The sequence below is a fragment of the Triturus cristatus genome, chromosome 9 (assembly GCF_964204655.1).
Source record: "Triturus cristatus chromosome 9, aTriCri1.1, whole genome shotgun sequence".
In the NCBI taxonomy this organism is placed as follows: domain Eukaryota; kingdom Metazoa; phylum Chordata; class Amphibia; order Caudata; family Salamandridae; genus Triturus; species Triturus cristatus.
Window position 1 is genome coordinate 859532285 of NC_140592.1, and position 24113 is coordinate 859556397.

General features: G+C 45.9%; 1 protein-coding gene across 2 annotated transcripts in view; it reads left to right on the top strand.

Moving 5' to 3' along the window:
- The window catches only part of MOK (MOK protein kinase), a 488814-nt gene that overhangs the window by 199024 nt on the left and 265677 nt on the right, over positions 1–24113 (top strand). For both annotated transcript variants that reach the window (XM_085628022.1, XM_085628023.1), the window contains exon 4: positions 10541–10611. In XM_085628022.1, the coding sequence (XP_085484148.1) occupies positions 10541–10611 (71 nt within the window). The remainder of the gene's footprint in view (positions 1–10540; positions 10612–24113) is intronic.

Consider the following 24113-nt stretch of genomic DNA (forward strand, 5'->3'; position numbering starts at 1 on the left):
CATACATTTCTATTTACTGCAATTAATAAGGAATTCAAGAAAGATTTAGGATGTTACCTTAAGGTTCTTTGTAGCTAGCATAAATGAAGGCCCCACAAAAATGGGTGATCAATCAATAAGCTCATGGATGATAATCACGTGGAGATTCTGTTACCTAACATTGAAATCAACCAAAAAAAAGGAAAATGTCCTTAAATCATTTCGCCCTTCCATAAAAGGCTAAGGTACCTGTATTGGGAACTATAAGGCTGAAATAACACGAGCCCAAGCCACTTATTATGAGGAAAAGATTTCAAGAGCAGCCAATTCCTCCAGAGAGACCTTTCTGATTGCAAAAAAACTTCTCAATGTCCCTGATCCCCCAGTGGCACCCGACCGTTCGGGAGACCACTTTAACAAACATGCAGAATTTTTTGCCAATAAAGTTCATAATATTCTTAAGCTCCTCCCACAAATATACAATGATACACCTGAGCCGACCGCCGCTGGCCAGAATGGAATTATATACCATCTGGAGACCTTCATTTCGCTGACTCAGGAGTCATTCTTAGCCACCTTAACTACGGTCAAATCGGGGTCACCATTGGGCCCTGCACCACCTAATATCTTAAAGTTGGCAGCATCTACAGTGGCCCCCATTATGACCAGCTTGATCAATTCTTCCCTCTCATCAGGGATAGTTGCCCCTGAATGGAAGAGGGCAATGGTAAAAGCTCTGCTAAAAAATCCCAGCCTGGACCCTGCAGATCTGGGCAATTATCGTCCTATCTCGCTCCTCCCGGTAATGGGCAAAATTGCAGAGAAACATGTCAACCATACTCTTTCCACGTTTCTGGAATCCAACAACCTGCTCCACCCCTCACAAACGGGCTTCCGCCCTCGCCAAGGCACTGAGTATGCCTTATTGGTGGTGGTGGAGGAAGCGAGGAAAATTCTTGACTCGGGAGCTAAAGAAGCCATAATACTCCTCGACCTAAGTGCGGCCTTCAATACGGTGACTCACCATACCCTGGCTCACCGTCTCAGGAATATAGGAGTGTCCGACAAGGCGTTATCGTGCCTCCAATCCTTTCTGGAGGACAAATGTTTCCAGGTATTTGCAGGTGACATCCTGTCTAAACCCGTCCCCCTTAGGTGTGGAGTCTCACAGGGCTCATCTTTGAGACTAACCCTTTTTAATGTCTATATGCATCCATTGGCTGAGATTGTTGACCCCTTTGGGATTCATATAGTCACATATGCCGATGACACTCATTTGGTGGTGGCATTGTCCCAGGCCGAATGTAGAAAGCTGGTACAATACTTCTGTACCAGTCCCAGGGTGCAACCACCGCAATGAAAGATAACTAAATCATCGTCAACCAGAAATTAATCCATTTCAACTCTTTTGTTCCTCCATCTTCATTTTATTGCCTTGTAAAAACAGTAATTGCAATATTCAAGTGCGTGTATAATGCCTCCTGGCCTTTAATACTGCATGTTAAAATCACTGGTTTCATGATTGGTGTGAAGTTTTTTATGTAACCCAATGCATTTCGGGCTGTTGCCCTTATTCAGGGGTAACTACAAATATAAGAAAAGACAATGTGTCACAAGTGCTTTCAAACTACCCAAATTTATCAGCTGTTGTTATTAAAATCAAATAACCCCTATAATCATGCTTTTTGTCCACCTTGTAGATCTTCGTTTTGTTTAAATCATACTCGCATTTATGTACATACAAAAACATAACCTCAAATCATACCTTCAATGTTCCAACCCCATCGTGCGGAGTGACCACTTTGTAAATCATTAGTGTTAGGACGTAATCAAATCTCCCCAGCCACTTTAAACTAACCATACCGCCCCTAATTAACCACGTGATACTCCCTACGTGCAACCATGAAAATGAAAGAAATATCCATAATTCGCTGCTCAAACATAAATCAAACATAATCAAATCCATACATTATTTTAAACGATTAACATAAAAAACTGTGCATAAACGACTTGTATACTGAAGCTTTAAATAATGACTATAAAATAAACCAATTGTTCCTTTTTCTTAAAAAACGCTTTTGACCAATGTTATTTTTGCCAGTGTCAATGATTCGTATGCTTGGGTGCTGGGTATCCTATGGGACGAATAAGTATACCATGAAAACGATTCTGGAACCCGCACACCTTATGTTCAAAATTTAACAAGTTCATCCATTTTTTCTTTTAGGGTGCTATCCTGGAAAGCGCTCCAAAAGTGCTTGGGAATTTCAAATGTAGAAAGCTCATGCCACACTTCTGTACCAGTCCCAGGGTGCAACCACCGCAATGAAAGATGACTAAATCATCGTCAACCAGAAATTAATCCATTTCAACTCTTTTGTTCCTACATCTTCATTTTATTGCCTTGTAAAAACAGTAATTCCAATATTCAAGTGCGTGTATAATGTCCCAGGCCGACCACACGCCCTCCGATCTCCACAACTGTCTTGAGGAAGTCACTAAATGGATGAGCATGTCCCACTTAAAACTTAACGGTGACAAAACAGAGCTGATGCTACTGGGTAACCAGTTACATTTCAAATCTAATACTATGTGGCCAGCTTGTATGGGACCGGTACCCATCCCAAAAACTGAGATAAAAAGTCTGGGTGTCTGGTTGGACCAAGACCTCTCATTTAAAGTCCAAGCCAGAAAGACCGCTGCTCAATGTTATGGCATGTTAAAAATGATCCGCAAAATGCTGACACTACTACCGGTCCACGCCAAAAAAACGCTGGTCCAGGAGCTCATCCTTTCTAGGATAGATTATGGTAATGCCCTTTATTTGGGCGCCCCTAACCCTGTCATCACTAAACTGCAGATTGTACAAAATCCAGCTGCAAGACTGCTCATGGGAACCCAGAACCGATGTTCAGCAAAGCAGGCATTACACATGCTCCCTTGGTTACCGGTGCAGGAAAGAATTAATTTTAAGGCCCTGTGTGTTACCCATAAGTCTCTAGGAGGAAATGGGCCTCCTATTAATAAATCCATGATTTGCCCTTACAAGGCCAATAGAAGCCTTCGCTCGGATGAGATGTACTTTGCAGTGGTACCAAGGATCAGGAAGGCCAGAAGTGGAGGCCGGCGTTTTTCGTACAATGCCTCCAAACTGTGGAATGGCCTGCCGCTGCATCTGCGTAGACAACCCAACCACCTAGCATTCTGGAAACAACTTAAAACCTGGCTCTTTCCGTGGAAGGTAGGCCCTACTCTAGTGTCCAATAGTGCTGGGATGCTCCCGGGAAGCCATGCGCTATATGAAAATCCTTCTATTCTATTCTATTCTATTCTATTCCATTCTATTCTATTCTATAATACAAGATCCATGTTTCCCTCAAGTCAATTCAAGTCAGAAAGCACATCAAATCTATTGGCTGTTGGTATATTGCAAAAATTGTTGGAACTAGACGACGGGTTTTCTGGAGAAAAACAACTGCCTTCATCCCACTCAGACAGGTTTCAGATGCCAACAGGGTACGGAGACCACTCTTCTTGCTGTGATAGAAGAGTCTAGAAAAATGTTATACAATGGAGGCTGCGCTGCTCTTATTTTGGTAGATCTGAGCGCAGCGTTTGATACTGTTAATCACCAACTTATGGTCCAAAGACTCAGGGAGGTGGGGGTGGCAGGAATCGCCTTAAAATGGTTGCATTCCTTTCTTGAAGACAGATCTTCGCTGTCTATGAGGAGGATGCTTCTTCAGAGCAAATCCCTTTGCAGTGTGGAGTCCCCCAAGGATCCTCTTTAAGTCCTACCATGTTAAACACCTACACGAGATCTCTTGCAGATGTGGTGCTTCCTTGGGGGATCCATATTGTCACCTATGCCGACGATACTCAGGTGGTGTTTTCCCTAAGTCAGCAAGATAAATCTGTGCCTGGTCTAACATCATGCCTTGAGAAGGTCTCTGAGTGGATGGACATGTCATTGCTAAAATTGAATGGAGCAAAAACAGAACTTATGCTTTTAGGCCACTCTGCCCCTATGAACATAGACTCTTTGTGGCCTAACCTAGGCCACCCTGCAGCACCTAAGAAACAAATCAAGAGTTTGGGAGTCTGGTTTGACTTCAATTTGGATTTTAAAATATAAGCTCGCAAAGTTGCAGCTAATTGCTCTGGACTCCTTAGGATGTTAAGGAAGATCCTCCCATTCCTTCCTTTGGATGCTAGACGTATATTAGTCCAGGCACTTATATTGTCTCGGCTGTACTATGCAAATGCAGTCTATTTGGGTGCTCCACAAGGAACTACTAAGATACTGCAGATTGTCCTGAACTGTGCAGCCCGCCTGCCTATGAATATTCCCAAACGAAGCTCAGCCAGACCTGCCCATAGCTTGCTGCATTGGCTCCCTATCCAGGATAGAACCAGGTTTAAGGCTATGTGCCTTGTTCATAAATCTATTTCCGGGAAGGGCCCTCCGCTGTACCAGTCAATGGTGCAATTATATCACCCTAATAGGACTCTGAGATCCAATAACAAACGACTACTCGCAGGTCCTAGGATCAAGCGGTCACGAACTGGAGGTCGGCGGTTTTCATACAACGCTGCCAAGCTCTGGAACCAGCTCCCAGACTATCTACGTCTGGAACCTAGCTACCTTAAATTTAGGAAGCAGCTTAAAACTTTTCTCTTTCCGTGATTCAGTTCTTTGTTTTCAAGGTGTCACAATAAGCGCTGAGATGCCCTTGGGTAGCCATGCGCTATATAAGTGTGTATTCAATTCAATTCAATTCAAGGGAACCTACTGTAACAGCAGTTGCTGGGGTTCTAGCTCTTTCTGTCACAATAGAAAGGGCAGAACACAATATCTCAAACCCCCTTTGAGAAGGGAGATAATGAGTATCCTGGGCACCCTGCCTCTGACCTGAAGAATTTTTTTAGATGCCTGCCTCTGAAGGGGAGGAGGCTTATAAAAATACCCTAAAGGGACCAAAGTGATAGAGCTGCTAGGCATGAAACAACATCTAGTATTGAATAACAATTGATGTACCAGCCATCGAAATCTAAAATTTACCAGAATACAGTCTGCCTGGGTATCTGGCGGATTAGGCCCTATACATGCACATCTCCAAACAAATAGGATGTCTCTTGCATGAAGAAAAGACATGCCTTTATGACGGGCTAACTAATCTAAGGCTCTGTTAAAAAGTTCATCATAGGATTCATGCTGGTCTTTTCTTAAGGAAAGTACTCCCTTCAGCATAGTCACATACAGGCAAGCAGCAGGGGAAAGACTAATGATTGGTAGTAAGAAATAAGACTGCGATGTTTGAACATTTTCCCCAGTACCCTTCAGAGATTGAATATCCACTGGCGCAGAAGTATGTGGAGGAATTACTCTCTTTCTGCTCAATATATGCGCTTGACGTGACCGATCTGTAGGGGCTGAGCTACTGGGAGGGACAGATGACACGTGTTAATAAACTGCTGTCTACAAAAAGTTCACCACTTTCTGCCATCATACAGCTAGGCCAAAAATAACCATCATTATGGGTGCCTTTGTGGGAGAACAAATGTCCTACATCAGATATGGGAGAAGTCAATTTGTCTTCAATTAAATCGAGCAAAATCATAGGGGACAGTTAGAATCTGAACATATCACACAGCCTCCCGAAGAAAGACTCTAGATGGCTTGTTAATAGTTTGTGCATTGGGTTAGTGAGCCAGTTCTACTTGTTCAGTGGAAAAAAAGGGACTGAGGAGCAGTGGGCTGCTACAGATTCACCCTCTTGCAGAGCATGAGGCAGAGAAGGGACAGAGCTATCCATTTGCTTACGTCATTTGCCAAGTTTGGATTTCCTTGTCGGCTCAGTTTGAACATCCTTGTTGCTCTTTAAGTTAGAAGTGGCAGAGGCAGAAGGTGAAATGACCCTAAAATCAACATTAGATTCAAAAACACTTGTGGAGTCAGCACCACTTATGGGAGGAGGTAGGGTCGTAACCAGTGGGGATGGAGATAGAAAACCAGCTACCATCCCAGCGTCTCCACCGAGATTTAAAGAAAGCCTCTACTCTGTCAAGGCAATTTCATTACTAATGACACTAACAGCTTTTTCCAGCATGTGATCTATGGACATGGTTTTAACTGGAGGGGTGTGTGCAGGACCACTGTACCCCACTTTCTTTCTGCCCATGACCTGTGGCGAGCCAAGCAAGTTCTATTTCCAATTCAAACTCCTTGAGTTGTAGTGTGACCTCCCTGACAATCTTCATATTCAAAGGAGAAGACAAAAGAAATACCTCCTGCTCGTTGTCTGTCCTAAGTGAGGTTGGCTGACTATACTTCAGCATGTCAAAGTGCTCCTCGTTTGGTGCAGTGAAGAGCTTAGAGGGTAGGCCCAGCCTAGTTCGGCCTTGGACGGGCGCAGACGGCCCTCTCTTGGCCCCTCTGTGCCGCGGGATCCCAAGGTAGCCTTTATGCCGGACAAAAACATTGGGGGCGCTCACTGCCATGGGTTCTGCTGGGGCGGGTAGTAGGAGCCCCCTCCTGGCTGCAGAACACTCCTGCCGGTAATCTGTGTCCCGTGTTCCAGGATCCCAAGGCAACCTTTAGGCGCGTCAAAAACATTGGTGGCCCTCCTGGCAGAAACTGAATAAAGTTGGACAGACTCAATAGGAATACAGTATAGTAAACATTTGCATCCACCAGCATAGGCCCAACGTTCATCCGTTCAAGTACAGTGAATAGGAACTCAAAATCCTTCTCAGTATTAATGCCTTTCAGCTTCATCCAGTGCATAAAAAGCCTGCACAAGTCAGTCAGTCATATTAACTTTATTTTGGTTCAATGAACCATAAAAGTCCACAGTGCAAAAGCATATTAAATACCTAAATATTCATAGATATAAAAAGCATCCCAATGACAGTATAAAATATTAAAAAGAAAACTCCAGTCATTATACATCAATTTACAATATGCTGCCCCAGAAACTAAGATCAGAACCAGCGAGACAAAAACCTCAACAAGAGAAACCTTGAAAAGGAGCTCCTAAGGCGTCCGCTATATCACCCAGACTTTCTATATTATTTTTTAGTGAGGACAGCTCAACAACTCCATGGGATGGTTAAAATAAAATTATGCTCCTTCGGTCTTATGCAGTACAAATGCAATATGAATCTTGAGTCGGTTGAATATCTCCCATCTATTCCAATCATCACAACAATGTTTTGGGAAAATCTTCTGGCAGTTAGGGTCATCGTAACAATGATTTAAACCCACCATTCAGGCAATTCATGTACACAGCAATAAAAACCTAGTTGTAGACCTCGTTCAAACATTGTGCAACAGTGGATTAGATCATCATTGCCCTAACAATTTTGCTCATATCTCTTTCTAATGACAAGAGCCCCCCAAATAAAATTCACAGCTGCAGTGCAGATGTCAATAGAAGCCAATGAATACAAATATCTCATTCCTTCTTTATATGTGCAGGGACGTTGCTTTCTCAATAGTGGCAGTAAAAATCTTGCTTTTGTTGTATTGTAAAATGCACAAAATAATGTAAAGTGCAAAGTGCTTTGGTTGGACAAATTGTGAATGGGACATGGCATGAGTTAGTCTGACCAACCTCCTTGACGTGGAAATGCTGCCAAAAAGTGCACTGTGCCTAACTGCAACCTTGTAAGGTAAAATCAATATTGTGAGTTAGTACTAAAAAATTGTAAATGATTTGCCATATGACTAACCCTGATAGGACACCGCATTCCAAAATGTTCCTGCGACTGCCGGTGACGATTGTTAGCCCTGATAGAACAGGCCATTTTAACGCTGTTTTTGGCTTTTGAAGTCATGTTCTGGTGGTTTTCATTAAAGTCCCGTAAGCCAATCTCGAGCAGTGTACATTTCAAATAATGAAACCAGGGAATCTTATCAACAGCAGAGACGGCCAGACAGTCCCTGATAATGTCTCTCGAGGAGGCTAGATCTTCAGATAGCCAAGTCTTTACCCATAATAACAGAGGGGCAAGGCCAAAAAGGTCCTCTATATATTCCAGGCCTAATTTGGAGTGGAAGAAGTTTGTAGGTGCACTTTTCGGTACCATCAATAGTCTTCTAATAAAATTATTATCTGCAGCTTGAAGCTCCTGCTATACCCCAAACTCTTGCCCCATGGTGATGGATAGGCATTTTGCTTTATAAAGAGCTAATAATTCCTTTACAGGTTTCTGTCCCAATTTGGCAGCAAATCGGACCTATTAAACAGGTTAGCAAAATACGAAAAACGTTTGACTTTAAAAAAAATCTCATTTCCCTGCTTCATAAAAGTTTTGATTTTGTAGACTTTGGACCACATACCATTATGTACGATTTCTTAAAGTTAACTTTTAAATCAAGTGATGTCTTAAAATCCATAAAAGCATCGAGAGATTTCTGAAGACTCAGAGCAGTCCTTGCCAGTAGGACGGTATCATCAGCATATGAGAGTTAAGGAACAAACAACATTTTTGCCACTCCTCGGAAAATTGAACTTCCGCTCTAATAAAAACAACATTTTTGCCACTCCTCGGATAATTGAACTTCCTCTCTAATAAAAGTGTCTCTAGCCCATTTGCATATATGAGAAATAAAAAAGGGGCTAGAATACAGCCCTGAAGGACCCCCTCGGTTGAAGCAATTTGCTGTGTTTTCTCCCTCTTACTACCATATCTTACCCTAACCGTTGTATTTGTATGTAACCTGCGTAGAAGGATAACCAAAGCTTCTTCTACTCCCATGTTTCCCAACATTGCCCATAGGTTGTCCCGATTGACTATCAAAAGCACTTGATAAGTCCATTAATCAGCTACGGGCAGAATCTTCTGAATTCTGGCAGCACAGATTTAACTTTTAATATGGAATTGTACAGTGTAAAATTCACTGCTTCCTTAAGCAAAGACAAAGTGGAGAGGATATCTAGTAATTCTTTGAACATTGTATAAAATTTAAGATGGACCCCATCGAATAGCTTATTTTTCTTTTGTCTCAATTTGTTTCAGGTAAATAGGTTTGTTAAGAACCCTTTTTGTTTTAGAATTTAATTTGAGAGAGTCAGCCTCTTCCAAATGCTCCATTGTTAGGTTTGGGAAGTGACTCCTAAAAGTATATTTTCTTGCAGTGTTCTTTGAAAACTAGGTTATTTTCCTTATATGTGCACATCAGGAATATGTTTCTGTTCTCTAGTAAAGTTAACTTCCTGTATGGTAATCGTTCCTAGCCCACCAAGTTAATACTCTCTTGTTCTTTTTTACTCTCCCGGCATTGTCTGTCTAACTTGGCAAAATCCCCCTCACACCCATGTATTCTATCTTTACCTCACCAAACTGCAGGTGGCTTTCTAGATCCAAATAAAGCTCTGTTTTGCGAACTGATGATAGTGCACAAAACAGAGCTTCATTGCAACACTTTTCAAGTAACCAGTTCTTATCGGCTTTTTTAGTCATGAATTAAATCTTTATTAAGCTAATCAACAAGAATGCATGGAGCAATGGTCATAACAATATAATGTAACTACCAAGTAAGCTGAAAAACATAATCCCATCAATTGAAAAACATTTAAGATTAATGTTATCACTGTTTGGAAAGGCACGGATTTGCCGTCTGGATTGTGGGGCTTAATAAGTAGTTAGTGCAATTAACAAAGAGATACACATACAAGCTGGCCATGTAAATAATAGCACTCCGAAGCTAGTTGTGATGTTTCACAAATTTAATTGTTGTCCAGTAAAGTTGTATGCCCCTCCAAACCAGTCGCAGGCCTCCATTTACTTGTAAAAGGTCTTTAAAGTTGTGTTAACAACCAAATTAAACAGTTCATCAAGGATAACAATCTTCAATTAGTTCTCAGAGCAGTGTATAACACTGAAACCTCTTACAGTCTTTGAGGATGTTCCAACATGCAGGACTAAGAGGACCCCCTCTTTTCTAATAATGTTAGCGTTACAACAGCCTCTCATTCACACTTTAAAAAAAAAATGTAGAATCTTTTTTTTATACTTTTTACAGCATTCTAATAACACAAAAACAACAACTGCACAACCCAGGGTGCTGCAGTGGGTGGTAGAACACAAAAATACAGCATAACAGACTTGAATGTGGGATACTGGGGGACATAATGTCAAGTAAATCTCGACTCTCCCATCAGATCATCTTTCATCCCAAGGAGACACCACTGCCTTATCAGACATTCATAGTTGTGAAAACTGGGGTAAGGACTAGTATGAAATGAACGACGAGAGCTGTACCCCTGAAGGATAATTTCTCAGTGTACCCTTTGTTAGCTTCATGAGAGCAGATCTGAAGTAAATGTCTGCTTCCTTACTTGTGTGGCAGAATATTCAAAGTGGTGGCTACCTCCTTAACGTACGTACGATCGTCACTGATATAAGTACAAATAATCCGATATTTGTAGATATTTATTGGCATTTTGTAGTTTCTATTAATTTGGGTTTCATTTGTGGGATGTGTGGCATTCTGTGAATTATGCCTAGTTTAATGTGATAGCAGCCTAAAATACATATTTGCTTTCTGTTTTAGTGATAGGAAAACTGGAGGGCTTGCTCTAATATGTGAACTTATGGATATGAATATTTATGAGCTGATACGAGGTAGGTATAATTAGGGCTTGTAGGTATTGGCAATCAATGTCTCAATAACTGCTACTTATGTGTTATGGTTTATACAATTGTAATATGTTGATGTGTAACCAAATGTATATATTTTTTAAATATAATTTTTGTTTAGAAGCAGTCTTATCCCACGGGCATGGTTATTTATCTGTATAATAATTGAATTGATAAAACAACACTTTGTTTACTGTTACTCTAGAATTTGCTCCACCCAAACATTGAATGGCAATTTTCTAACCCTGCTTCCCATTTTGAATTTCTCTAGAGTACACTTTGCAAAAAATGCCTTCTTGGGCGCATAGACTTTTTCCGCTTCACAATAACTCTATTACCACCGTTGTCTTCCCCACGGTTGTATATTACAATACCGAGGACATTCATATAGACCTGCAAAAATATTGAATCCACTATATAAACTCCTGCTATATTGTCAAGGTAAGTGTTTTTAGGGAAGTAGAGGTGTTCTATTCCTAATTCACATCAGCTTACCTTGACAACAATGTTGTGGACTCAATATTTTTGTAGGTCGATATTTTGCTCCTGATAAACTGACACCTGCTCCTTTTCTCCTACAGCCCTCATTATAAATGACCCACTACAATGCCCAGAATTCAGTGCTGAGTGGGCTACCATTCACCAGCAGCGTTCCTGCTAACTTTTATGATCCACTCACGGCCGCATTGAAATTAATGGGTAACTCATAATGAGGTTTTCGTCTTCGATCCTGTAGTCACCTAAGATTTTATACTGTGAATTTCTTGAGATCAATGCATTGTGGTCTGGTGTATGATAGGAGGTATATTCTTTATCAGCATGTTTAGACAATAATTTAAAAGTGATATTCAACTATACGAGGAGTATTACTTATGATGTTTGCCTTTGGTCACTGCTAAGCTAGTCCTATATATGTCTGTTGTTATTTACCCTTTTCCAGACTTTGCAAAAAGGTACAATGGGACTACAAAGCTCCTGATTACAATTTTGGTGCTAAGTCTGTTTCTGTGCAAAATCCCGGGTCAGGCAAGGTTTACTTATTTTTTTTAACCATGTTTATGCATTTTCAATATTAATGGCTAATTACTTCATATTCCACATAGTTACACATCATTATTCATCATTTAGGATGTGCCTACTCCGATCGTCTATTCATCACGTCCCCCCACCCCACACCTAATTAAGCTATACTCTGGTATTAACAAAAAACTGTTGGACAATAAAGTGGTACAACAGATCACATATAAAGCATTTCCTGGTTGGAGTACAGGCTAATTTTGGCCAATCGGCAGCATTTCCTGCGGCCATTTCCAGCATCCAGCGCTGGCTGGTATAGATGTCGTGTGTGTGATATAGCAATCTATTACTCGTCTGTGTGTTGTGAACCCGACGTGTGTCCCCCCAACTGCAGGTCTGTGTACATCTGTATCAGGCAATATTTACTTATGTACTAATTTCACAAGTGGTATTTGCCCAAGTGCAAACTGCCTACCTTGTACTAGTTGCCGACAACATTTTGATAATTAGACCAAAATGTTGATTTGTGCACACTGGTACGTATGTGGACATTCCGGGGTGTTCAAATTGGAAAATCTATGCACGTCCTAAGGTGTGCAAATTGAAATTTCACACTATTTTGCCAGCTAATTTCTTTCCAGGTTTTACCTGACAAAAACCTGTGAGCAAATAGCATGGGCTAGGCAATTTGCTCATGGACAAATAACAGATGTGTAAATAGAGAACTGGCAAATACAAGCTAGCATGTGCATTTGCACCTAAAACAGAATTAGCATAATTGTTGTACTCAGGGCCTGCTACTTTTTCTACTGAAATTATGAGGATTCTCTCAATCCCACTATGGACCTCATTATGAGTAGCCTATTATTTGGTGCGTGGAAATAAGTGGGCCAGATTATCTGATCCCTGCAGTATTCCCACACCAGATAACAGTGATTACAAATTGTTGATCCTCAAATGTTTAATAACATGCTAACCTGGGAATACCAAGTGTCTTTCAGCATGTCATTCCTAATTCCAGGCCAAATGATTGACTCCTTACCGCAGCCATTTACCATCTATTTCGAACGGATAGCAGATTACACCAGGGAGAAATACTGTGGGTGATGGCCTGGGAGGCAGGGGTTGGGGTCAGAGGCAGTACACCACAGAGAATGGCCAGTGTTGAGGGGCTCATGATCTCCCAACATTAGTGCAGAAAGTGGGTTGGCGGAATCTACAGCCACTACCCAAAGGCATCCTTGTTTTTAGGTCTCGCCTAGCGTTGCAGCGCATGCGCTGCTCGTTTTCGGAGGCATGCTGTATTAGGGTATTTTTTAGAAGCGGTGTGGAAGCTACGCCCATATTTTTCATTGGCTGGCGTCATCGTCCATGGTAAACGCTGGCTTCCGATTGATAATGAGGCTTCTTAGTCCCTCCTTGTTACCGCCCTGTCTCCTTTTGGCCTATTGGGACTGGATCTTTTACTTGCGGTGTTATACTGTCTCCTTCAATTAATCGGTGAGCACTTTTTTTTTATTGCCGCACGGTCGCTTTCACTTTAGCGGCCGTGCTTGTTTTTAATTGCATTTAATGCGTCTAACCGTATGCATGTTACTTGTTTGAAAGCAGAGCGCGGAAGGGCAGTTAACTGTGAAAGAGGCTAATTTGAATGATGGCCGTGACCAGGGGCGGCTGGTGACATTTGAAAGTGGTAGGGCGTAAAAGTTCGGGATCAGTGACCTGTAGCGAGCAAGCTCGACTGTCATAATGGGAGTAATGCGGGTCTGAGGGGATTATCCCCTGCAAAAAAAATGAAAAAAGCTTGGGCAAATGGTGCATTTTAAAGCATATTTGAGCAAGCAAGAAGGTTAATAAGGCAATTGTGAAAGTGTAGTTCTGACATCAATAAAGAGATTTCATATGATGACGTACATAGCTGCTTATTCAGTATAGCTTGTGCCTACTTTTGATCACAATACAATCCTGCAGTGACCGGTTATAGAAAAGTGTGTGTGGAAGCATTGGGAATGCTTTTTTGTGCAGTGCACACTGTCGGTTATGTTTGTGGGACGGTGGGTCTTCGTATAAGGTTGCTGCATGACCCAATTCTAGCGTCTTGAAACCAGTGGAGCGCTATGAAAATCATGCTTTAACCGATAGCTTTCTCAGCCCGGTTTAATCACCTCGTTAGCAAATCATAGGGGCCCATGTTATTCTATAAACACCGAGTGGAGAAAGTGCCTTTCAGTCACACTGCAGAGCTCCGTCTGCACCCATTGGCCTGGCCTCTTCAACACACATCATTGCGGAACAGCAATCCTCCAGGACAGCTTCTGAACAATGTGCCAACAGACTAGTGCCAATCTTATTTGGCTGCCTCTCTTGCCCGCCACTCTCTCTGTGCCCCCATCTCTTTCCTCTCTCCCTCTCGTGCCGTCTACAATCTCTCTCTCTCTCTTTCTCTCTCTGTCTCTATCCCTAACTCTCCTAGTCTGCCTACCTCTCTCCTGCCCTGTACTGTCTCTCTCTCTTCTGTATCTCTCTCTCTCTCAATGTTTTTCCCTAGCTCCCTCACTCCTGCCCTTTAGTCTCTCCCCCACCTCTCTCTCTTTCTCTCAATCATTCACCCTCCTCACTCTGCCACCTCACACACACAAGCATACAAGCGTGCTCTCCCTTCCATTTTATCGCAGTCCATTCCCACATTCACTGCCTCTAGCTGTTGAGGCCCTCCCTTTCTGCCCTATGGAGTAGGCCTCTCTGTATACAAATTCCCGCTGCTGGGTTGCAGCAGTGGGATGCACATACAGTTATTCACACACACATCTTGTGCACCACTGAACCCTCGTTCTGCTGTGGCTTGAGACGGGCCCACGTTTCCTGATGGTGTTCAGATCCCAAAGGCCCATATACAGTGTACACCCTCGCACGGCGCACAACCCAATTACAGGTCACACATCAGATGGCACACACGTTTATAACAGGGGTGGCTGGTATTAATGGTCGAAATGGGCGCTGCCCTCCCAACTTTTAGGAGAAAGAAGAAGAGGATGAAAAATAAATAACAATGGGCATCTTAAAATAAAATTTAAGTTTGCATTTAATTTTATTTGATTTTTTGTTTTTCTGAGAGCGGGGTGGGGGTCCGAACGAATGGCATGTGCCGGGACGATCCTGCACTTTGTCAGGGGCCAGGGCGAGATCTTGCTCGACCTGCAAGCATAAGCTTGAAATATGACGTCAATAGTGATGGGAGTGGTGATTGTTTATTGCGAGATGCAGAAACCCATTTGGGCGTACTTCGAAATGGCCCAGGGTGTGTCTGGAGCAGTGCCATTAAAGTAAATAGCAAGGGGCGGGGTAGGTCTATGGAGCGAACGAAAGACTGGGCGTGTCACTGGCCTCTGACACTGCTGTTGCTCACTTTGATTGGCAGGCTGGGGCCTACTGAATGAACAACCACGTCGCAGCAGCCTGTACGTGTGTTTCGAATTGAAGAAAAGAACCAAACAGCAGATTTTACTAAATCAATGGCCCAGAACAGCACGTTAGTTGGCTCACCCTGAACTGAGCATTTTGGATTACTGGCTGGGCCTTCCAAGCTCTCTGTCTTGCCAGCCTCGTACTGAAGTGTCGGCTTGAGGTGCTCTGCCACAGGAGCTACAACAGATTAGAGAGTAACGGCCCGGACCTTCCGAATTCAAACAGGAGCCAGTGCAGCTAAAACGCACCTCTAGCCGACCCTCCCAAATCATCCTGCACATTAAAGGTAGGTTTTATTACAGTTAAGTTTACTTCATTTATTGTGCTACACATATATTTTTTAAATAAAGTACGCCCAATGGGTTTCTGCATCTCGCAATGAACAATCACCACTTCCATCACCATTGACGTCATATTTCAAGCTTATGCTTGCAGGTCGAGCAAGATCTCGCCCCGGCCCCTGACAAAGTGCAGGATCGTCCCGGCACATGCCATTCGTTCGGACCCCCACCCCGCTCTCAGAAAAACAAAGAATCAAATAAAATTAAATGCAAACTTAAATTGTATTTTAAGATGCCCATTGTTATTTATTTTTCATCCTCTTCTTCTTTCTCCTAAAAGTTGGGAGGGCAGCGCCCATTTCGACCATTAATACCAGCCACCCCTGGCCTCTATTTAAGCGTTTGCTTCTCTAGCAAAAAGACACTCTGTAATCTGAGCACATTGTGTCACCAAAGAATGGCAAATAAAGTTTACACACAGATAAAGCACAGCTAGAATACATGCATGCGATAGAGAAGTAGAATACACGCATGCAATAGAAAAACATGAAACGTAAACTACACTTTCAGAAGCACATACATGGATGTGCTTAATGTAAACAAAATGTATTGATGTGCGTGTTTCCTTATGTGTTTACTGTTTCCTGTCACGCTTGCAGACCCTGTTCTCATTTTCCTAAGAATTTCCCTTTTCACAGATTCGAAGGAGGATTTTGATTCTTCCCGTGTCTTTTAGAGAGACACTAAATGTCCCCAGAATGCAGCGAGATCATATCTGGGACACTATGCTAGCGACGAAATACAAGGGTTATTGCTTATTTAGGAACAACGACAAAAATATCTGCGTACGCCATTAAATGAGGCTCTATCGGAGCAGCGGACTATGTCATTATGCAGACTCGTTGTAGTGATCAATCGATATATAATCAAGGGAAACAGGATTAAAATATGATGGCTGTTGAGATTATTTTGTGGGACCTTATTTAGGCTGTAGGAATGCTTGCAGGAGTGATTCGGTCACCCAGGTGCTGGGGGGGGCTGTGTGAAGTGCTTGTCGGGTGTGGATGGAGGTGGTCACCGCTCGCCCCATTTGTTTATTTTCTTGGCGAAGTGGGGTCAGAGTAAGTGGACGAGGGGAGCTTTAATCGACTTTCCGGATCGAAGTGGAGGAATTTGGGCAACCTGACGTTCCTCATATTTGCCGATGGCGCACACGCAGGACGGGGGTGGGCAGGGGTGAAAGTCCCAGGTTTTATTCTATTTTTCAGACAGATGCCAACATGAACAAGCATTTGCAATGCAATAGGTCTTGCAGTTACGCGAGTTTGAGCTATTGGCATTGTGAATGGCTATGCCTTTTATTTTGGTTTTTAAAACATAAATAAAAGACATTGTCAATTACAAAGGCAATAGCTTAAACTTGCGTAAATGCGAGACCTATTGCATTGCAAATGCTTGTTTTAACATGCAGACTAGCACCCAAAAATATCTCGGCCAGGTGTTCCCAAACCTTAAATTACCAGTTCTGGAACCACCAGGCCACTTGTAGTTGCAGAACCAGTATGCCCCTTGGGGATATCGCTTTAGCCAATTCCTAATGAGGCCGGACCTCTCAAACCTCTCTCTCATTTCTAGACTTACAGCATTCCTTTTAATTCTTCTATGTTGTTTCAATCTGTACATTCAGTTCTACTCCTCTATTCTACCACTCTAATCCGTTTTGGAACATTGTTTTTTGGTAGCATCTTTTTGTATAGTGTCTCGTCAGTTTCATTGAAAGGAGGGTTCCTGCTCCACATTGTTGTTTTTTTCTTGTAAAGCTCGCTGACACCCAGTCTCGATTGAGTTGCCTGATATAAAAATGTGAAATAAATACATAAATAAATAAATGAAATATATCTTAGTTTCTCTACTCACATAAGGTTTTACATTGCTAATTCTCTGGTATGAACAAGTTGTGGTCTGGGTATAAAATAGCTGATATAAGTTGTGCAAAGATGACATTTTTAGAACTGAGATTAACTGGGCTCCGCGTCTAAGGAAGCTTTTATCTTCACTGAAAGAGATATGATATTCATTGGGCTTTCTCAGTTGTGACGTTCCATTGTATTTTTCCAAAAAAGATATACGGGGAAGAATGGTAGATATCTCAAGAAAGAGCCATATTAAGTATATTCTAACAAATAAATTTCCTGCATTTTGCTGGGCATTGTGGCAAAATAATATGGCATTCCCCTATGTATCTGATCTGGCCAATCCCGTTATGAGACAGGAACTCTTACGGTTTTAAATTGGGGCTAACTGTATGTATCAAAGGGCGGGGTTTGCTAAGAGACTTAAGACAAACGGTGGTTTATGTGACTGTGGAATACAAAGGAAATCCAACAATGAGAATTTGATATTGGATTGTATGTTTTTTTAGAAGGGAGTTTCGGAAATGTTTAAAGCCAATTTTAAATAAATATGGAATATCTAACCAGTGGGAAGCTTTAAAATATCTTTCACGTATGCAATTTTTAGATGTGACTTGTGCAGTAGGTGTTTTTGTATTAGCAAGTAGGAAGGTATAGGAATTTAAAAAAAAGAATAGAGATATTTGCATGGTTAGTGAGAATAATATCATAGAAACTTCTAGCTGCAGATTCCTTACCTTTGAATTTCCCAGGCATCAGGCTGGATCCGGAAACTTTTGATGAGCAGTGCCTCATTGGATGGCTGCATTCGGCTCCATGTGATGTGGTCTGCGCTGTTAGCGTCAGTTATGATGTGGCGGTGCCTACATAGGGGCCATCCAGGGGCGTGAACATCATTTTTTTCTTTCCAGTCCAGTTAAGCGCGCGTTTTGGGAACAGCTACCCCTCTGCCGCTTTTTGGCAGGCTTTTTTCTCAACTCTTGTCAAATTTTAGATTTTTCCGACTTTGTGTGTGAGAAATGTCTTCAAAGAAGACAGTTTTCAAGACGTGCAGGTCTTGTTCCCGCATGTCGGTCACCGATCCCCACAGCGTATGTCTATGGTGTCTCGAGCGTGACCATGAGAGAAAGTCGTGTTTGGACTGTCGGGCGATGGCTCCGAAGACCTTGAGGGAGCAGGCAATGAAGTTACTCGTGGCTCGGCAGTTGACACCATCAAGCGAGACTCCAAGGAGGTCACAGTCCCGATCGAAGAAGAGAGGTCGCAGGACCGGTCACGGAGTCTTCCTCCCATTCGAGGTCCTCGGGACACTCGGGGAAGAGGCATAAGAAGAAGAAGAAGTCTCAGCGGACTTCTTCTTCACCTCAGCTGGCGTCCGTCATAGAGAGAGCCAAGGAGCACCGACGCTGTAAGCACGTTCCGTGGAGCCGGAGCCAGATTTGACATCGCGCCTACCCCCTTCCCGGGAGCAACTCCCGCTCAACTAAAAGAGTTTTACGAGGCCATGCGCTGAGTATTTGAATGGAACGACCCCGCTGGTGAGCCCTCGGGCCCCACGGGGTCGGAAGGGGCCCCATTGGGTTTGACGCCGTTGGCTTCAGCCATGATGCCGGTGGGCCCCAGGGATCTGATCCCGGATCCGGTTCGACGCCGGTCGTGCCAAAGCGACCTTCCCCGACGTCAAATCCAAAGTCGGTGCCTGCTGTGTCACCGATGCCCGTCGATGGTGCAAGCCCCATCCTCATCTCCAACAACATGGAGCCGGATCAACGCCGATTCCGACTTTGACAGAACCCAGAGGTTCTATGTTGTCGCCTGAGCACTTTGAGGATGTGCTAGGTTCAGGAGAGGAATGGGAGGGGTCTGGGGACCCTCATGAAGCCCAGGCAGTCTCTGAGGAGAAGTTGGACTGGTATGGGGAACGTGGGGAGGCCAGTGGACTGGATACTTCTCCAGATACTGGCATGCTCTCTCCACCTACGGTGGCTATGGAGGGGGAGCATCCTATGCCATGGTGGTTAAGAGCAAAAACTGGGGGGGATAGGCCCAAAGGACCAGAACCAGGTAGGGCCGTACTAAATTGAATACAAAAAGGAGAACCTGGCTCCGTTTGACGTTATGCACTTATTATTTTTGAGCACCAAACAGACCTGTTTGAATGGAATTTTTATTAAACCATTCCTTTCTTTACAATTGTTTATATTTACCAAAAAGATTTTAGTTGCATGAGAAGTGAAGAGACACACATTTTTCAAATTAACATACAAAACATGAAAAATACTTATGACAATTCACAATAGACAGTGCATGAAATACTTATATACAAACACATTTATATACAACAACGTTGAACTTTTGCATCATAACATCAGAAACTAGAATACTCTTATCGCTATCTTTTTTTTGGGGCCAAACATGTGCCAAACACGGGAAAATGTTTAGAGTGTGTGCGTGGGGCATACAATTCAATACAAATCCCTCACGTCACAACAAGTTTATTCAAATTCCTCCGTGTTGGAAAAAAGTGCCGACGCGTTTCAAGACCCAGTCATCTGGTACCGGGGCTCTCATCAGGGCTTCATGTTAATTGTCAGCGATTTCTAAAAACATAAATGAATGATGCAAGCTCCACATCAGTGAAAATGAAAACTAAACACTACTCTCCTTAAATATGATTAATTACATTTTCTGTACCTGATCGGCTGATTCTCGGACAGAGCTGCTGCCCTGACTCCTATTTACCTGGTAACCAGAATCTCTCAATGGAAATTACCGCAGTGCGCTTTGTCGGAGTACTTAGACGCCGCCCTCGGTGCTGACGTCAGTTCTTCTTTTTTCCACGCCAGTAAGCGCAGATCCGGGAGAGCTACCCCTTTTAGTCTTTTTTGACTAAGTTTTTTGATCCTTTTTGATCTTGTCTCAACTCCGGTGCCGGTAGGATGCCTGGTTTCAAAGCCTGTGCTGACTGTAACCGCTTGATGTCGGTTACGGATCATCACCGCCGGTGCCTTTACTGTTTGGGCCTCGACCACGACGCGGAGTCGTGTTCGGACTGCAAGGCCCTGACCTCGAAGGCTAGACGGGAGCGGTCCCGTAAGCTCCTCGAGATTCGCCACTCGGCTCCGCGCCCCTCTCGATCCCGGTCCAGGAGGAGGTCCAAGGATCGGTCGCGGAGCCGCAGCCGACGTCATCATCGCTCGTCTGGCTCCAAGTCTTCGGGTAAGTCGAAGCACTCCAAGAAGTCCAAGAGGCGACACCGCTCTTCGGACTCCCCTCGCCGGTCGCGCGACTCGGGCGAGGGTCAGGGTGGTTCCACCCCCGCGGCTCCAGCGGAACCGCAGGCGCCGCACAAGTCCCCATACCCGCCGGTCCCTGGGACTGACGCGACGCCGGCAGAAGTCAGTGCCTTCCTCTCGGCCATGAGGAGCCTGGCTCCGCCGTCGACGCCCGCTGGCGCGCCTTCGGGCCCCGCGGACCCGACTGGGCAACCTTGCATGCCGGCGGCTCCGGCCCCGGCGCCGTCGCCGGCCCCGACGCCGCAGGTCCCCGAGGGACTCGCCCCCGAGTCCCCGTCGACGCCGGTCGACCTCGTCACGCTTCCTCCGCCGGCGTCGACACCGGTTCCACCTCCGACGCCGGCTCCGCTCGGCGTCGAGCCCCAGTTCAGCCCCGCTCCGGATCCGGCGCCATTGCGGCATCGATGGACGCCGCGTACGGCGCCGTTAGAGACACATTATGTCTATCGTCCGGCTCCGCTCCTTCCTCCTGTTTACCAGGAATCGGATGACGGGGCGAATGGGAGGGGTCCGAGGATCCTATGGCCGTTCAGGCTCAGCTGTCACAGGACTGGGCAGATGAACTGGGGGAGGCCAGTGGTCTGGATACCTCACCAGACACTGGATTCATCTCTCTTCCGACTGTGGCTTCGGAGGAGGGTGCTGCTTACTCTGTGGTGCTGCGCAAGGCGGCCGCAGCCCTTGGGCTCGAGCTGCCTGCCGTGGCTGTGAGGACTAACGTCCTCTTTGAGGTGCTTCAGTCTGCAGCAAGCTCCACTGAGCCGCTGCTGCAATTCAATGAGGCCCTCATTGACGTTCTGCAGGGCACTTGGTCCAAGCCCTCCACAGTTCCTCCTGTGGACAGGAACGTCGCCAGGCGCCACCGCCCTGCTCCGGGCGACCCCAGTTTTCTGTCCCAACACCCCACCCCCGAGAGCCTGGTTATCCAGGCTTCTACCTCCCAATCCTCCTTCCCGACCGCTCCGACGGACCGGGATTCCAAGAGACTGGAACAGTTTGGCAAAAAGCTGTTCTCCTCCCTTAGTTTGGGTCTGCGGTCCTTGAACACCGCCTGTCTTTTGGACCGTTATTCCCACTCTCTGTGGGATACGGTGGAGGACGTGCTGCCCCTGTGCCCGGAGGAGGCCCAGACATGACTTACCCAGGCTCTGGCCGATGGGAGGGATGCAGCACGACATGCAATCCGATATGGGCTTGACACTACGGACTCGCTGGGTAGGGCGATTTCTACCACGGTGGCGCTTAGACGTCACGCCTGGCTGCGGTCCACGTCCTTTTTGGGGGATGTCCAGAGCACTCTCATGGACATGCCCTTTGATGGCACTCGCCTTTTTGTTGAGAAGCGGACAGTGCGCTGAATCGCTTTAAGGACTCCCGGGCTACGGCCAAGTCCTTGAGCCTCTCGGCCCCGCGGTCGCAAACTTCCGCCTTTCGCCCCTTTCGTGGCCAAGGAAGGGGTGCCTCCTCACGTCCGCCTAGCTACCAGCCGCAGAACCAACCTGCGCGCGGACGTGGTTTCCGCCGAGGCGGTTCTGGAGGACGACGCGGTCAGCCCACATCCACCCCGGCAGCATCCGCCTCCAAGCCTTCCTAGTCCGAGCTTTCCGGCCCATTCCTCGCCAGTGGGCGGCAGAGTTCGCCATCACCTGCTCCACTGGCGTACCATCACTTCGGACAGGTGGGTGCTGCAAATCGTCCGCAGGGGCTACTCCCTCCCCTTTGAGACGACTCCTCCAGCCATGCCACCGCAGCACCACCGTATCTCGGAGGATCATTTGAATCTTCTGCGAGAGGAAGTTTCGGCCCTCTTGGCCAAAGAGGCCGTCGAGCGCGTTCCGAGCCCGGAAGTAGGTCGTGGTTGTTATTCCCACTACTTTCTGGTTCCCAAGAAGGGCAAGGGGGGCCTACGCCCTATCTTGGACCTCCGGAACGTCAATGCCTTCCTTCGGAAGGAACGGTTCAAAATGTTAACTTTGGCTCAGGTTCTAGCTGCCCTAGACCCTGGAGACTGGATGGTAGCGTTGGACTTGCAGGACGCTTATTTCCACATCCCCGTCCTGCCGTCCCACCGGCGTTACCTGCGGTTCACGGTGGGCCAGGAGCACTTTCAGTTCACCGTGCTCCCCTTCGGCCTCACCAGTGCCCCTCGGGTGTTCACGAAAGTGATGGCGGTGGTCGCAGCTCATCTGCGCAGATCAGGGGTTCCGGTCTTCCCATATCTCGATGACTGGTTGTTGAAGGCGGGCTCGCCCCAGGCAGTCGTCTCCCACCTCCAGACTACGGCGGATCTCCTGCATTTGCTGGGGTTTTCCATCAACGTGCCGAAGTCACACCTGAGTCCCTCTCAGAAGCTCCTCTTCATCGGAGCGGTTCTCGATTCGGCGCAGTTCCGGGCTTATCCTCCGGAACAGCGGGTCCGAGATATACAGGCCCTGATTCCCATCTTTCGGCCTCTATCCTGGGTTTCGGTCAACCTAGTGTTGCGGCTTCTGGGGCTGATGGCCTCCTGCATCCTACTAGTGCATCACGCCAGGCGGCGCATGCGGGCTCTGCAGTGGGACCTGAAGTTTCAGTGGGCCCAGCATCACGGCAACCTGTCCGACCATGTCTTGATCTCGGAGGGCACTGCGCAGCAGTTGCAGTGGTGGCTCACGGACCGCGATTGGGTCACGGGCAAGAGCCTCTCCCTTCCCCAACCGGAGCATGTCGTAGTGACGGATGCGTCCCTCCTGGGATGGGGTGGCCATATGGGAGAGGCGGAGATCAGAGGCCTCTGGTCTCCGGCGGAGTCTCGTCTCCACATCAACCTGTTGGAGTTGAGAGCGATCCGACTTGCACTGAAAGCCTTCCTTCCCTCTGTCAGGGGAAGTGTCGTGCAGGTGTTCACGGACAACTCCACCGCCATGTGGTATTGCAACAAACAGGGCGGGGTGGGGTCGTGGACCCTTTGTCAGGAGGCTCTGCGCCTCTGGACATGGCTGGAACACCAGGGCGTCACCCTAGTGGTTCAACATCTGGCGGGCTCTCTGAACGCCAGAGCAGACGAACTCAGCCGCCGGTGCATGATGGATCACGAATGGCGTCTGAACTCCGAAGTGGCGCAAGGTCTCTTTCAGCAGTGGGGAGAGCCTTGGTTAGATCTATTCGCCACCGAAGAGAACGCGCAATGTCAGCGGTTCTGCGCGTTGGAATTTCCAAGGCGGCACTCGCTCGGCGACGCTTTTCGTCACGAGTGGAGTTGCGGTCTGTTGTACGCCTTTCCGCCTATACCACTTCTGCCCAGAGTGCTGAAGAAGATCAGGCGCGACCGGGCCCAAGTCATCTTGGTGGCTCCGGACTGGGCACGAAGGTACTGGTATCCCGAGCTACTCAGTATGTTGACCGATCCTCCGATACGTCTGCCCCTTCGGGAGGATCTTCTGTCGCAGCAGCAGGGGACGGTCCTCCACCCGAACCTGTCCAGCCTCCACCTCCATGCGTGGAGATTGAGCGGCGGCAGTTGATGCCATTTAACT